The 15,838-nt window shown below is 36.3% G+C and overlaps 1 protein-coding gene across 1 annotated transcript in view; it reads right to left on the reverse strand.

The window, feature by feature from the left end:
- Positions 1–4,980: 4,980 nt before the first annotated feature.
- dsb (scavenger receptor class B member debris buster) overlaps positions 4,981–15,838 on the reverse strand; it is a 120,849-nt gene continuing 109,991 nt past the window's right edge. Inside the window, exons 5-13 of the mRNA XM_073092336.1 lie at positions 14,446–14,584; positions 13,689–13,816; positions 12,831–12,915; positions 11,772–11,902; positions 9,758–9,879; positions 8,950–9,084; positions 8,386–8,504; positions 7,077–7,208; positions 4,981–6,437 (exon numbers count right to left, since the gene is read on the reverse strand). Of these exons, the coding sequence (XP_072948437.1) occupies positions 5,943–6,437; positions 7,077–7,208; positions 8,386–8,504; positions 8,950–9,084; positions 9,758–9,879; positions 11,772–11,902; positions 12,831–12,915; positions 13,689–13,816; positions 14,446–14,584 (1,486 nt within the window). The 3' untranslated portion in view covers positions 4,981–5,942. The remainder of the gene's footprint in view (positions 6,438–7,076; positions 7,209–8,385; positions 8,505–8,949; positions 9,085–9,757; positions 9,880–11,771; positions 11,903–12,830; positions 12,916–13,688; positions 13,817–14,445; positions 14,585–15,838) is intronic.

Consider the following 15,838-nt stretch of genomic DNA (forward strand, 5'->3'; position numbering starts at 1 on the left):
TTGCCACGTCTCCGTGCTAAAATGTCCCTAAAATATTTTAAATAATTATTTATTTTTTACGTAAATTACGCAGTATTAGTTATTTATTCGTAAATTTTCTCTAAAAATGTTTTTATTTGTCAAGAATTCAAAAAAAGAACTTACTAAAATAAGCCGTTTGTGGCTTCATTCAATTTCAAGGCGGCGAAGTATCTTTACTAATCTATGCTGATTTTACAATTAATTTATCTACAATGATTTCGATTTTTTTCTTGTGACACAAATAAGTATAACTTCAACCAACACTTAGATTAAAACAGTACAGTTGACAAGAAAAACGTGAATAATCGAAAAAAAAAAATTTTTTTCATTCTTTTTTGTTTTTTTTTTATTTTATCCCAAGACCCATTAAAGTATAGAGAAACTGTCCATCTCTTAGTATACTATAGAATAATGCTTGTCTAGTAATATCAAATGTTTCAAGTTATAATTATACGGCATAATATTTTACTAGTCAATAAAATACAGTTTCGCTCAGAGATATTTTGTTTTCTTTCATATTTTATATAAAGGTTTTAGAACCCTTTGTGGTTCGACTCCGGCGGCACCACCGCCACACCTATTTATGCCTAATAACAGCAGTGTTGAGCGCTGCTGTGTTCTGGTTTCTGGAAAAACTAGAATGTTTGAATGGTGTGGTAAGGGAGACATACTTTTCCGAGGCGTTCTAGCTTAGTCTTCAGGAGTAGTCTTCATCTGTGCCCGACCTCCGGTACGAATATCTAATCCTATCTGGAGTCGATTACAGATGTCCATGGGCGGCAGTAGCCACTAACCATCAGGTGGACTGCATGCTCGTCTGCTACTCCTATATAATAAAGTTGGTTATTTTTTAATCTTTTATAGTTGAGTCAAGTGTTTATGACATAAAAACTGTTTTTGAGCATCAGTTATCAATAACAAAATCGTCAAATTCTCAAAAATGTCCTGGTTTTTCGCTCATTGGAAATACTATAATGTTTTAAAAGGTAAAATAAAAAAAACAAAATGAATGTAACCTTTTATTATAAACAAAGATTTTTACAAAAAGTACTTTTTCTCGATCCTTATAACTTTATTTACAACTTAGATCTAGAAAATAGACCTCAGCACCCCGAAATAAGATTAGAACTGGAATGTGGTCTTACTATTCTAATCAGTGGTATAATAATACAATGTTGGACTTAAAAAGGGGCCCCATACTTTGAAAAGATTTTTTAAACCTGTGTTAAAACATGGGTATTTAGACCCATGCTATCGAAGTTTTCTTAACATTTTTATATATATACTTCGAACTGAGACAGATGAACTGAGAGAGAGAGCAAAGTTCTTAGCCCACAGGGAGGCCCCTTTGCGAAAGACTTATTATGTACAGAAAAGTGCTATAATGATAGATATTATGAAAAAATATCAGAACTAAATAAGCTACAAATAGAAATATCTAAAATTGTTAAAAATGAAGGCAAAAGGACTACTGAAAAGTAGTAAGTCTGTTTTTAAAAGTATGTACAGGAAATAAAACAGCTGTAAAACAAAAAAATACTGCAATATTTAGTTAAAAACTAAATTAAAATGGGGCCCCAAATATTGTCTTTTTGGGGGCCCCTTATTTTTTGGCTTAACATCACATTATTATACCACTGGACTTATACTAAAGGAAGTCTTGGTACTTTAAAGCTTTTCAATGAGCTTTCATAGAATATTTATATAAAAATATAGGTAATTATATTATATTTAATTTCATCAGTTTTTCAATATCGTGCCTACAAAATTACACTGACGTTGTATTTTGAGTAATATTATTATTTTGTGTAAATATAAGTTTTGGTTAAATATTTTCAGAAAATGTATAAGTTGGATCAATAAAAAATGGAATCAAAAATGACAGTTATATACACAGAATAAGCGAGAGGTAAGTAGAAATTCCGCTATTTTTAATAACATTTTTTATGAAACAAGTTGAATATAATATTATTTTATATTACTTTTTATATAAAAAAATAAGTTTTATATAATAATAATATCAAAATTACATAAAAATATCAAAATTAATTGTAAACAATGTCAAAGTTAAAAAAAATATTTTTTCGCCATTATTGTGACCCGACCAAAGTAACCTTGATTGTACAACCACATATTTCAGCTTTGATTTAAAATCATTATTTCTAATTACAGGCTTAAAAATTGACCGAACTCTTTGGGGAGCACGTTAGTATTTTTTTAGTTTTTCGTACCCAAAGTGTAAAAATGAAACCCTATTATTAAGACTTCGCTGTCTGTCCGTCTGTCACAGAGCTGTATATCAAGATCCGTAATAGATAGACACTTGAATTTAAAAAAGAACTTTACCATAACAATTTTTTATTAATAATTTTCTTTTTAAGACGATTTAATCAAGCCATTAAGACGGTGGTCGGTTGTATATAACATTTTTTAATGTCAAGTTTTAAGAATTCTATTTAATTTCTGGCGAAGTTATTTTAGAAATATACATAGTATAGTACATAATATTATTATAGTACATATCTACATACGAACTCATTTTTTCTTGGTAAAACAGTTAAATAATATTGAACAGTAACTCATTTCAAGTAATAACATATAAAGAAATGAAGTTTCGTAATATTTTGAAGCATGAAACCGCGTAAAACTGCTAGTCAGCTCTGAATATAGAAATAAATCGCGTCACCATAGCAAATTGTATGACTCCACCTGCTCGCAACAACTTCAGAGCGGACTAGCAGTTTGGCGCGGACTATACCTATGTATTTTTAAAACAGTATTCTTTAAAACAGACTAGTATGGTAATAAGGATATTGATACACTGTTTTAATTCTTATTCTAAGGCATAAATCTACATTGCTACTGAAACTAAAGCAAATTTTCTTTTGTACTTAAATTCGTGGTAAATAATTATTATAGCTCTAACGATAAAGAAAAACATTTATATAAAAAAATGACATACCGTCACACGAAATCGACATGTTGCTGTTAACTACAGAGCTTATGAAAATTAAAAAGGTTATTTTTATAATATAGAAGTAAAAGCATATTTTAAAGGCATTCCAGCTTAGTCCTCAGGAGTAGCGGCGTATCTGCGGCCGACCTCAGATAGGAATTTAATCTGGGGTTGATTACAGATGTCCATGGGCGGCAGCCACTTACCAACAATTGGACTGCATGCTTAACTGCTACTTCTAGATTATAAAGGAGCATGCAGTCCACTTGATGGTAAGTCACTTTCGTATGGACATCTGTAATAAAAAAAAAAAAAAACGCTTTCTACACTCACAGCCCCACACTAGGATTCCCTGTGTCGTGGGTGCCATGGACACACACATAGACAAATACACAAACACCCAGACCCAGAAACAGAAATCTAAATTCATCATTTAGATATCTGTCTGGCCGGGGATCGAACCCGGGACCCTCTGCGCGTCAGACCGGTATGGTCGCCGCTCCGCCACGCGGGTCGTCGGGTAATCAACCCCAGATAGGATTAAAGTCCTACCTGAGGACGACCACAGCACTCCTACCCTTGAGGAATAAGTCAAAATACCCGTATAAGTATTCTAGACCACATCAGCGCTTAACACTGCTGTTATAACAGAAATAGGTGTGACGGTGGTGCCGCCGGAGTCGAACCATAAAACTCTAACTCTAACTTTTGATATAAATCTTTTCCTTTTTCTATATTTCTATATATATATATATATATACACATATATATATTTTCGTATGTTATCCCCACAGTGTACTACATTTTGAGAAATTTGCTTTAGTATTTAAAACTAGTACCTATTCCAAAGTTATTATTTGTACAACAACATTATTGTCATGTTTATAATTAATAATTTGGTATTATATTCATAATCTTATATTAATAATAGAAATATAATAAGTATGGAAGTTAATATAATATCATTAAGTATATTCACAGATTTATGACACATGAAAATGTTAAAATAAAGTCACAACACAAATACTTCAGAATAAAAGTGCTACAAATTAAATTTTGTACTAAAATGGTGAGCCAGTTTAAGGATGGTTTTGTTTTTGGAAATATCGAAAATTTTGCGCTTTATTATTGATAATTAATATTTTTAGGGTTCCATTCCCAAAGGGTAAAAAGGGAATCCTCACTAAGCCTTCGCTGTCTGTCCGTTTGTCACAGAGCTTTATTACATTAACTGTAATACACTTGAATTTTTCACAGAGTATCTATAAAGATGGCCGCTATTACAGTTAATACTAAAAAAACCTTCAAAATAAATGGGGGTTGCCATACAAAAATCCACTATTTTTCGGCATTTTTCGCTTTATCTATTGAACCGTAATATACACTTCAAATTTTCACAATACATTTACTTCTATAGCTTTTATAATAACGAATACTAAAAATAAAACTAAACGAATTTGGCGGCACGGAACCCTCCGTATAAGCGTTCGAGTCGCACTTGCAAATTTTTCTCAAGCACACACTTAGTATTTTAATTTTAAATGACACATAGTATTTTAATCATTTGCGTTGCAAATCCGAATAAATGTTTCTTTCTTTGTTTTATAAAATCACTTATATATTATGACATAACTTCCATACTTATTATATTTCGGGGTTAAATACTTATTAGCTTCGAGAAAACCTCCATTTTATAGTTATTTCCCTAAGCACTACAGGCACCAAAATACCTAGAAGCCAATAACCTTATTCAATTGACTTTTTAAACTGAGCAATTTAAAACCTAACATTCGAAGAATCTCAGTCATGACTTTCAACTCTAGCGGACTAAGGGGCAGGGGGAAGGGGCCCCAGATCCTAAGGGGCCCCCGGCCCTAGGGCCCCCAAACACAGTAGCTAAAAAAGGTATAGATAAGTATAGATATCTCACCGCCTTGTAATTGAAGGAAGGAGGCTGTCATGGTGTAATTTACGCGGAACAATGTCGACATGTGGTGCAAAACGAAATCGAAGAAAAGTGCGGAGAAATATTTCATTCGTAAATGATGTAAAAACTACATTTTTTAATATTTTTCAAACACGAAAATTTCACTTGTTAAATTTGACAGTGACAATTTCAATTGTCAAAACTGGTTAAATTTTCTTGTTAGGGGTGAGTAATCTTTTCTAATCTATGTTAGAATCAAAATGGTCACCGGAATCATACGTATTTTTCTATAAGTCTGACACAATTTTTAAAAATTAAATTATTTTTTTACATTGAGGGGCCCCCATTTGAGTTTCCGCCCTCCGACCTTAGTCCGTCACTGACTTTCAAACTTACCTTGTGTCGAATCAAAATGTTTTCGAAATTTAATTAGTATTCCAATTTACCGCCTGTTATTAATAGTCGATCTATCCAGTGTTTTATCTATCTGAGATTGATATTTGACAATTGACAATATACAAAACATTGTCTTTTTTACGACCCACATGACGGAGTCTTCATAAAGGTTTGACGCGCAAAGAGATCCGGGTTCGATCCCCGGCCAGACAATCTGAATCATGAATTTAGATGTCTTCTGGGTCTGGGTGTTTGTGTATTCATCTTTGTGTGTGTATGGCACCCACGACACAGGGAGTCTTAGTTAGGTTAGGTTAGGCTGTGATTTTCGACTTTATTTTTCGATCTTTGGTACGCGGAAATCGGATAGATCGATTATTGATAATGGACGTAAGTCAACGTCAATATCATCTACAGACATAGATCGTGTCAGACATGTATCGTTACAGACAAAAACATTCTCCTATACAATCTATAACGCATTTATTTATCGTAACACACCATACGGTACATGGTACAGTCAAAATATGATACAAACAAGATTTTATCCTTTTCAAAGTCTAATAAAACAATTTGTTTCGACACAGGCCCACAAACCGTTTAAAACACGGCAAATATAACCCGAAAACCATTAAACCTAACTTAAAAATCCGGTAATTGATACACACTGTACCTTCTTCGTTCAGAAACAATAAACTCATTGTCAGAACGTATTAACGATTCTCTTTCTGTTTCAACAAAATTTGTTTTAACAAAATCGCTGCGAAGTATTCCCTTCAATTCGCCTATACTTTGGCTCAAACTCTCTGTATTAATGAAGTTTAACTCCTGTAGTTTGTCCTCCGTGCTACTAGAAGCCCTTTGTAAGGGCTGGTAGGTATTTTCCTTAGGTATAAACTTGTGTGAACCGTTTATGATTAAAGTGGAACCTCTCCGTATGGTTTCTTTGCTTAACTCGACAATTTCTATCGAATTTTGGCTGAAGACGAAGTTTTTATACGCTTTTATGAAGACTGTTATTAGTGTTGCTAACCCTATTATTATAAGGCCGTAGGATATTAACCCTGCCATTATAGGGCCTACGGTGGTCCCTAGGAAAATCCATCTCCAAATTGGTGTGCTAAGATTCTCCATTCCCTGAAAATAAAGCAAATATTTTTTATTACAACATTTATATATGAAGGTGGTAGAACCATCACCTATTTCTGTTATAACAGCAGTGTAGCGCTGCTGTGTTCTGGTTTCAAGTGTGCTAAGGGAGACATAATTATCCGAGGCGTTCCAGCTTAGTCCTCATTAGTAACGCTGTGGCCGACTTCAGGTGGGAATCTAATCTTATCTGGGGTTGTACAGATGTCCATACGACAGTTATTTACCATCAGATGGATTGCAAGCTTGTTTGCTAAATCAACTTCATAAAAAGTAGAGATAGGATGTTTTATAATATAGGAGTAGCAGATAATATAGGAGTAGCAGATAATATAGGAGTAGCAGACGAGCATGCAGTCTATTTCATGGTAAAAGGCTACTGCTCCGTGGACAACTTTAATCAACCCCAGACAAGATTATACCTACACGAAGTCGGCCACAGATGCGCCGCTACCCCTGAGGACTAAGCTTGAACGGCTCGGAAAAGAATATCTCTCTTACCACACTTCAAACCAGAACACAGCAGCGCTTAACACCGCTGTTATAACAGAAATAGGTGTGTCGGTGGTGCTGCCGGAGTCGAAGGGTTCTACCTTCGAATAGATAGATAAAAGATAGAAACCTTACCTCCTCTACCCACATAATAGGGAACGTAGTATCCGGAAATTTGTGAATATTATTCACTTTTATTGATGGTGCTCTGTCAACTTTAAGGTTCAGTTGGACCCTTACAAGACCCTCAATGGGAACGCCTATTTTCTGTAACAAAAACAAAAATAGTTAATTTCGAAAGAATATAGTTTTACTTATAAGGATCAAACTTTGCGAAGTAACATAATATGACAAACTAAAAAAGAGAGTTTTAAAGTAATACATCTTTATATATATATTTCTTATGTGCGTGTGTATGTCACTGAACTCCTCCTAAACGACTGGACTGATTTTGATGAAATTTGTTGTGTGTGTTTAAGGGGACTTGTGAATGGTTTAGATTCACAATTTAGTCCGTGGGAAAAGATTTATTTAATTAATTTTTAATTCGTTGATTTTCGCTACCATCGCAGTTTCAAATATTTTATCTATTTTTCAAACCGCTAAGTGATAAGGGTTGTTCACCCTTAACATTTTTTTATTTATATGGCAACACAACGTTTGCTGGGTCAGCTAGTTTTTCCATATTTTTTTAAAAAACTTGATTTTGAATTTACAAATGAACTATAACCACGATTTTTAGAAAACGCACTTGCAACATATTTTTTTAATTACTTACTTAAACAATATAAATAGTTTTTAACAAAAAGGATTGGTGAAGGTCATACCTAATTCGAATCTAAGACCATATAATAACCTTATCCTTACCACCCTTTATATATAATCAATCTATCCAATGTTTGCTTAACAAAGACACATAGAAAATTTTATCTTACTTGAAATCGACAAACTTTAAATGTTTTTTATACCCCGGGAACGTTTTCGAAATGAAATTCACCCTATGTTCTTTACAGGTTTCCTGACAATATTATGTGCAGAGTTTCATAGCAATCGGATGAGTAGTTAAGGCGTGAAAACGTAACAAACAAACTCACAAACTCATTAATTTTTTATATAATATAGGAGTAGCAGACGAGCATGCAGTCCATCTGATGGTAAGTGGCTACTGCCGCCCATGGATATCTGTAAACAACCCTTGATAGGATTAGATATTCCTACCTGAGGTCGGTCACAGATGCGCCGCTACCCCTGAGGACTAAGCTGGAACGCCTCGGAAAAGTCTGTCTCCCTTACCACACCCTTCAAACCGGAACACAGCAGCGCCTAACACTGCTGTTATTAGGTAGAAATAGGTGTGGCGGTGGTGCCGCCGGAGTTGAACCACAAAGGGTTCTACCACCTTCAAAATTAATAATATTAGTTAGGGGTAGGGGTAGTTACTCACAGGTTGTATCATAAAATAGCTCTCGTGTTTCTTCCTGTCGGGACTGAGACCTTCAAAGTCATCCAGAAGGGTGGGTTCTGCGTCATAGAAATGTGGATAGGAGAGGTAGACCGGTGCATCTGAAAATTTACCAAAAACATTAGTAGATTTAACAACAAAAGACCTGTGACAGATGGGAAGACATCAAAAGGATTAGTACTTAATAGGGTCCAGTTTTTGCCCTTTGGGTATGTCACCCTTTTTATAATATAGGAGTAGCAGACGAGCATACAGTCCATCTGATGGTAAATGGCTACTGCCGCTCATGGGCATCTGTAATCAACCGCGGATCAGATTAGAGTTCTACCTGAGGTCGGCCACAGATGGACCCCTGAGGACTAAGCTGGTAAAGTCTGTCTCCCTTACCACACCCTTCAAACCGGAACACAGTAGCGCCTAACACTGCTGTTATTAGGTAGAAATAGGTGATGCGGTGGTGCCGCCGGAGTCGAACCACAAACCACAAAGGGTTCTACCACCGTCAATATCCCTTATCCCTTAGGTTACATATAAAAAAATACTTACTATATTGACAAGGGCTTATATTTTGCAACCCCCGGGGCGGACATTTCTCCCCCTCACAGTAACATTGGTTATCAGGGTTTACTTCAGCGGTTTCGAACGTGGAACTCGGTGGCGTGTACAGCCCAGCTAGGATGCCTGAAAATGAAATTAAATGTCTTAAACTACATATTGTAGGTAAGAAATACATAAATTAAAGATCTGCCATCCCCCAGATGACTAAATCATTATCGTCAGCAACCCATTACTGTCCCACTGCTGGGCACGGGTATCCTCTTAGAATGAGAAGGATTAGGCCATAGTCCACCGCGCTGGACAAGTGCGAATTGGTAGACTTCACATACCTTTGAGATTTTTTTTATAAATCTCTCAGGTTTACTCACGATGTTTTCCTTCGCCGTTTAGCAAGTGATAATTAATTTCTAATACGCACATAACTTTGAAAAATCAGAGGTGCGTGCCTGGGATTTGAACCTCGGACCCCTCGATCGCGAGGCCGAATTTCTTAACCACTAGGCTATCACCAGAGTAAAGAACTCTTTCTTTGAATCTGAAGACTAAATGACATTTGTGTTTGTGCTTGTGCATGTGTATGTGTTTATGTTTTTACGTGTGTGTGGTCTTGTGCAAGTGTGCGTGAATTGATGAGTTTATGTGTGCATGTTTATGATTGTGCTTGTGTGTATGAATGCTTGTGTGTGTGTGTGTGTGTGTGTGTGTGTGAACTATACGAAACAACTCACTATTAAAGGACTTTTTTTTATTTTAGTACATTTAGTTATACCGTTAGATAAATATAAAAGTATATTACCATCTTTATATACATCCTTACGATACTTGAGTGGTAGAATTCTGCAGAGATCCTTATCATAAACGTAGACAATGTTCTCTTTTGTGATCGATCGTGGAGGGAAGAAGGATCCTTCAGAGGCCCTGAAAAAAAGATGTTTTCAAAATTTTGTAAACATGCAGTTCACCTGTAAGAGAGCAAATTAGAAATACAACGATATATTGAGGTATCGATAATATTGATATCCGATAAGCGATATATAAGCTGTTGTGGTAGCATATCGAAAAACTGAAATATCGATAAACTAGCTCACCCGGCAAATTTGTACCGCCTCAAAATCTATTTATCAAATATATTTCATATAAAATATAGCCTATGTTACTCGTGGATAATGGGCTTTCGAATGGTGAAAGAATTTTTAAAATCGGTCCAGTAGTATTTGAGCCTATTCATTACAATCAATGAAACAAACAAAGTTTTCTTCTTTATAATATTAGCATACATATTTTTTTTATAATATAGGAGTAGCAGACCAGCATTCAGTCCACCTGATGGTAAGTGGCTACTGTCGCCCATGGACATATGTAAATAGCCTCAGATAGGATTAGATATTCCTACCTGAGGTCGGCCACAGATGCCCCGTTACCCTTGACTAAGCTGGAATGTCTCGGAAAAGTACGTCTCCCTTACCACACTTCAAACCCAGCAGCGCTACACTGCTGTTATAACAGAAATAGGTGTGGCGGTAGTGCCGAAGTCAAACCACAAAAGGATTTTAATTATATTTACATTGATTTAAAATAAATTGTTGACATAACAGACACCTCAATTTATTTTGTATATACTCAATACAAGCTAACCTTATGAACCGTTTAAATAAACCGGCATATTTATTTAAAAGAAGGTTCTTTATATTTGGTGTGTGCACAACCTTTGAGTCATTTCCGCTATTTTTTAAGGGATTCTACAGAATAAGTGTTAACACTTAAAATTCGTCATTAAATTACTGTCCCACTGGGTACGGGTCTCCTCTCATAATGAGAAGGATTAGGCCATAGTCTACCGCGCTGGACAAGTGCGAATTGGTAGACTTCACATACTTTTTTTAAGGACTCTCAGGTATGCAGGTTTCCTCACGATGTTTTTCCTTCACTGTTTATAGCAAGTGATAATTTCTAATATGCACATAACTTTGAAAAATCAGTTGTGCTTGAGATTTGAACTTCGGACCTTACGATGAAGAGGCTGAGGTTTAACTATTAGGCTGTCTCTTACGTTAGAATAATAATACTGTTAACGTATATGTTTTTTTTTACAATAAATAATTTATTAACTGATTTTTTTATCTTTAATATTTTTTATGTTGGGCCAGATAAGTGAAGTCAGCTCGAGCGTTCAGTAAGTGACCCCAGGACGGTGGTATGTGCCGCATACAGTCGTAAACACCATGGTGTGGGAGGAGTTCCACCCACGGCAGAGCCCGATAGCATCAGGTTGGAGGACTCCCAGGGCCGGATTTGAGGTCTATAGGCCTTGGGGCAACAAAGGAGTGGAGGCCCCCTGGCCCCAAATTATATACCGAATAAAATGAACAATTTTTTCAGTTGAGTTTTTCAATAAATATTTTATTGTCAAACGCAGGTAGATTCTTCTGGTATTCATGTTTGTACAAAGTACTAAGTATAAAGGTAAAACAGCGAAAAAAAATATCAAAGGAATAGATATATATATATATATTTTACTAGTATTTACTAGTCGGAATAAAAAAAATTCCGACGTCCCTATTGTGGCCCCTCTTTTGTGGAGGCCCCGGGGCTGCCGCCCCGGTTGCTCTCCCTTAAATCCGGCCCTGAGGACTCCGGTTGTGTTCCGTCGGATATCCCGGATCTCCACCAAGCGCTTAGGACGGCTACCTAGGGTTTTAGTGCGATAAGAATCCCACATAACCCCGTGTCGTTCCCCCGGCACTGGGTACTTTTTGAAGGGTTCCCTCGTTAAAAAAACCCGTATAATTGGAATTAAAATACTGACTTACCTAATATTGTTGCAGGGCCGATTCTTCCAATAAGGTAGATGATCCAACCCATTAATTTTGTCCAGATATCCAAATCTCTCCATAGATTGACCAGCATATATCGTTGAAACCTCGTCTAGAGTACCATTTCTCTGAAACAATAGGTTTTTGTAAGTATGTGAAGATATCTTGGTTACACTGGCAGCACCACCGCCACACCTATTTCTGTTATAACAGCAGTGTTAAGCGCTGCTGTGTGGTTTGAAGTGTGATAAGGGACATACTTTTCCGAGACGTTCCAACTTAGTCCTCAGTGTTAAGCGTTGCTGTGTCCTGGTTTGAGGGGTGTGGTAAGGGAGACATACTTCTGAGGCCTTCCAGTTTAGTCCTCAGCAGTAGCGGCGCATTTGTAGACATTCTCAGAAAGGAATTAAATTTTACCTGAAGTTGATTACAGATGTCCATGGGCGGCAGTAGCCACTTACCATCAGGTGGACTGTATGCTCTGCTACTCCTATATTATAAAATAGTACGGTTCGTCCGGGGAGGTACCACTGTCACACTTTTAGCGTGAAGCAGTTCTGCGTTCCGGTGGAAAGGTGTGAATGACATATGAGACAATCTTCCACGTTATTAGTTATCTAGCTATCCACTGTGTCACCTATCCAAGATCACAATTCATATGTACTAGAAATTGTCTTCCTATCTTTGATAGATAAATTGATTATCTAAATATATTGACTGACATAGTGATCTATCAACGCACAGCCCAAACCACTGGACGGATCGGGCTGAAATTTGGCATGCAGGTAGATGTTATGACGTAGGCATCCGCTAAGAAAGGATTTTGATCAATTCTACCCTCAAGGGGATAAAATGGGGGATGAAAATATTACTTCGTAACGCGAGCGAAGCCGCGGGCAAAAGCTCGTTGATTATAAGTGGCATTAGTCCTCAGGAGTGGCAACTGTGATTGGCTTCAGGTAGAACCTGGTCTATATGGAGTTGGTTAAAGTCCATACAGTGACTTACCATCAGGTGGACTGCATGCTTCTGCTACTTCAAGTAAAAACAACTTACCGCTAATAATAATCCCATTTGGCTGTTAGGTCGTTTCCCTTTAGGGTAGAAATAGTGAGCAAGGGTCACTAAAGGGTCATTGTATCTGAAAAAGGGTCAAAATTATTTTCAAGCAAAATAAAATCAAGTTTTTTCCAGTAATATTCGCAGCATGTGAATAGATTTCGATAGTGGTGTAAACCCTTTGTAGGTAGACACCGGAGACACCATCACCACACCTATTTCTGCCTATTAACAGTAGTGTTAAGCGCTGCAGTGTTCTGGTTTGAAGGGTGTGGTAAGGGGGATATACTTAGCCGAGGCGTTCCAGCTTAGTCCTCAGGGTTAACAGCACATCTGTGGCTATCCTCAGTTAGGAAACTAATCTTACAGCTTGATTACAGATGTTCATGGGCGACAGTCATACCATCAGGTTGACTGCATGCGGCGATGCATTGGCGACTCCTCCGGTGTTGCAAATGTCCATAGGCGACGGTGACTGCTTTCCATCAGGTAGCCCGTCTGCCTCATCGTTTAGGTATAAATATTAAAAATTATAGTTTGAAAACTAAAAACCACGCTAAAATCGCACAAGGAAAATCGTTAATCCTGATTCCTGACGATCCTGATGAGGAGAATGGGATAAAATTATTTAAATCGTGTATTGTCATCGGTTCTTGATAATTGTTTAAAATTTTACATTAATCGGACCGTTAAAAGTTGGTAAAAATCGAGTTCAAAGAGTCCGTTACATACATACATACATACATACAACCCAAGTTAATAAAAGTGTGGTAAAAAAAGAACAAAATCTGCTACTCCTATATTATAAACAAAACCCTTTGCGGTACAATGCACTAAAGATGGAGAATACCTTACCCAAAGACCAGCTCCTCAGCAGTCACGTGAACGAAGGGCTTGGCTCGCTCCCTGTAGGTCAAGGCCAGGCCAGAGACCAGCAAGTTGAAGAGGAACCCAGCCAGGTTTGGCGAGAATGACGTCACAGTCTGTGGGTAAAGCTGTATTTACTACACAGTTCTAGAAATTAGATTTTCAATTTTAAAAATTGTGTTGTTTTTGTGTCTAAAGGTTTGTATAACAAAAACATATTCTGAGTAAAACAAATCAAATGAAAGCAAAATGATACTCTAGATTTTCTCAGATGCAAAATAGAAATAGATTCTAGATGTTTTGAGATCAACATACTATTAAATTCTTAACTTCAGATTAAGACAAAATTAGATTTTCGATCTTCTTAGATAAAAACAGAATTGGATTCTAAATCTTCTCGTTGTTTTGAACAACATAAGATTCTAGATCTTCTCAAATTAACACAGAATTAAATTCTCGTTCTTTTTAGTTCAAAATAGAATTAGCTCTCTCACATCAAAACAAAATTAGATTCTTAATCTTCACAGATCAACACAGGATTAGATTCTCGATCTTCACAGATCAACAAAGAATTTGATTCCCGATCTTCTCAGATCAAAACATAATTAGATTCTCGATTTTCTCAGATCAAAACAATAAGATTCTAGATCTCCTCAGAATTAGATTCCATATTTCCTTGAAAACATGTACGACGGAAAAGCACCCTTACTGCTGCATACTATAAAGTATATTTTCAAAAACTCACCAGCAGAGGAATATTAGGCACAACAAGCTTCTGATGCTTATCAACTGACATTTCGGGAACAAATCTTAGTATTTTGTTGTGTTGGTACGTTACTGTGTCGTTGTCGTGGAATTTGATGTTCACCTTCTCCATGTCTTCTCTGGAATGAAGAATAATAGAATTAAAAACTTTGGAATACTGGAATGAAGAATATTAGATTGAAAAATTCTTCAATTCCGAAATGAAGAATATTAGAATGTAAAAGGAATGAAATCTTATATATAAAATTCTCGTGTCAGAATGTTAGTTACCGTACTCCTCCGAAACGGCTTTACCGATTTTCACCAAATTTTATACGCATATTCAGTAGGTCTGAGAATCGGCTACTATCTATTTTTCATACTAAGTGATAAGGGTTGTTCACCCCTATCATTTATTTATTTAGATGGCAACACAACGTTTGCCGGGTCAGCTAGTATTATATACAGTAGAGCAGAGTATGTACATTATCGAAAGACCTCTAAGTCCATCATTCCCCGTAAACACATACGCTAGATAAACATTACCTTCCACAAATCGAGTTAAAATACGAGACATGAGTAATACAAATAAAATCTCAGTTAAGATAAATAAGATGTTATTTACGATATTGTCACACTTTAGTAAAGTAATATTGTATTGTGATTGCTTCTTCAAGCCTGAGTTGGTTGACGTAGACTTAGTAAAAAAATAGACTTCTAATTTACGACATAATTATATCAACCATTTTATAGAGTTATTTTTAAAATGCTGAAAGGAATTACGAGGCCGATTTTGATAAAAAGTAAAACTTAAAACACAACGATTGAATGATCAATCAAAATATAGATCGTAAATCTAGGGTGTCGGTAAGCGAATATATTGTCTTTTCGGGGCCCCTCTTATGACCGGGGCCCTGGCCACGAACCCCTTAGTGTAAAGACGGAATAGGAGCTGAGTTATCGAGAAGAATCATCATGTTTAGGTATAAACATTCATAAAACTATAACAGTAGCAGGGCCGGATTTAAGGGAGGGCAACCGGGGCGGCAAATAAACGTCGGATTTTTTTTTAAATTCCGACTAAGTAGTAAACACTAGTAAAAAAAAATATCTTTTCCTTTGATATTTTTTTTCGCTGTTTTACCTTTATCTACAGTACTTTGTACAAACATGAATACTAGAAGAATCTACCTGCGTTTCACAATAAAATATTTATTGAAAAACTCAACTGAAAAATAGTTCATTTTATTCGGAAAATAATTTGGGGCCTTCATCCTTTGTTGCCCCCAGGCCTCTAGACCTCTAAATCCGGCCCTGAACAGCAGAGTAAAGTATTGCTGTGTTTGGATTTGAAGGGTGTGGTAAGGGAAATATACTTTTCCGAGGGGTAGCAG

The sequence above is a fragment of the Epargyreus clarus genome, unplaced genomic scaffold (assembly GCF_041222505.1).
Source record: "Epargyreus clarus isolate Ecla_fem2 unplaced genomic scaffold, WU_Ecla_fem_2.2 ptg000036l, whole genome shotgun sequence".
Lineage (NCBI taxonomy): Eukaryota > Metazoa > Arthropoda > Insecta > Lepidoptera > Hesperiidae > Epargyreus > Epargyreus clarus.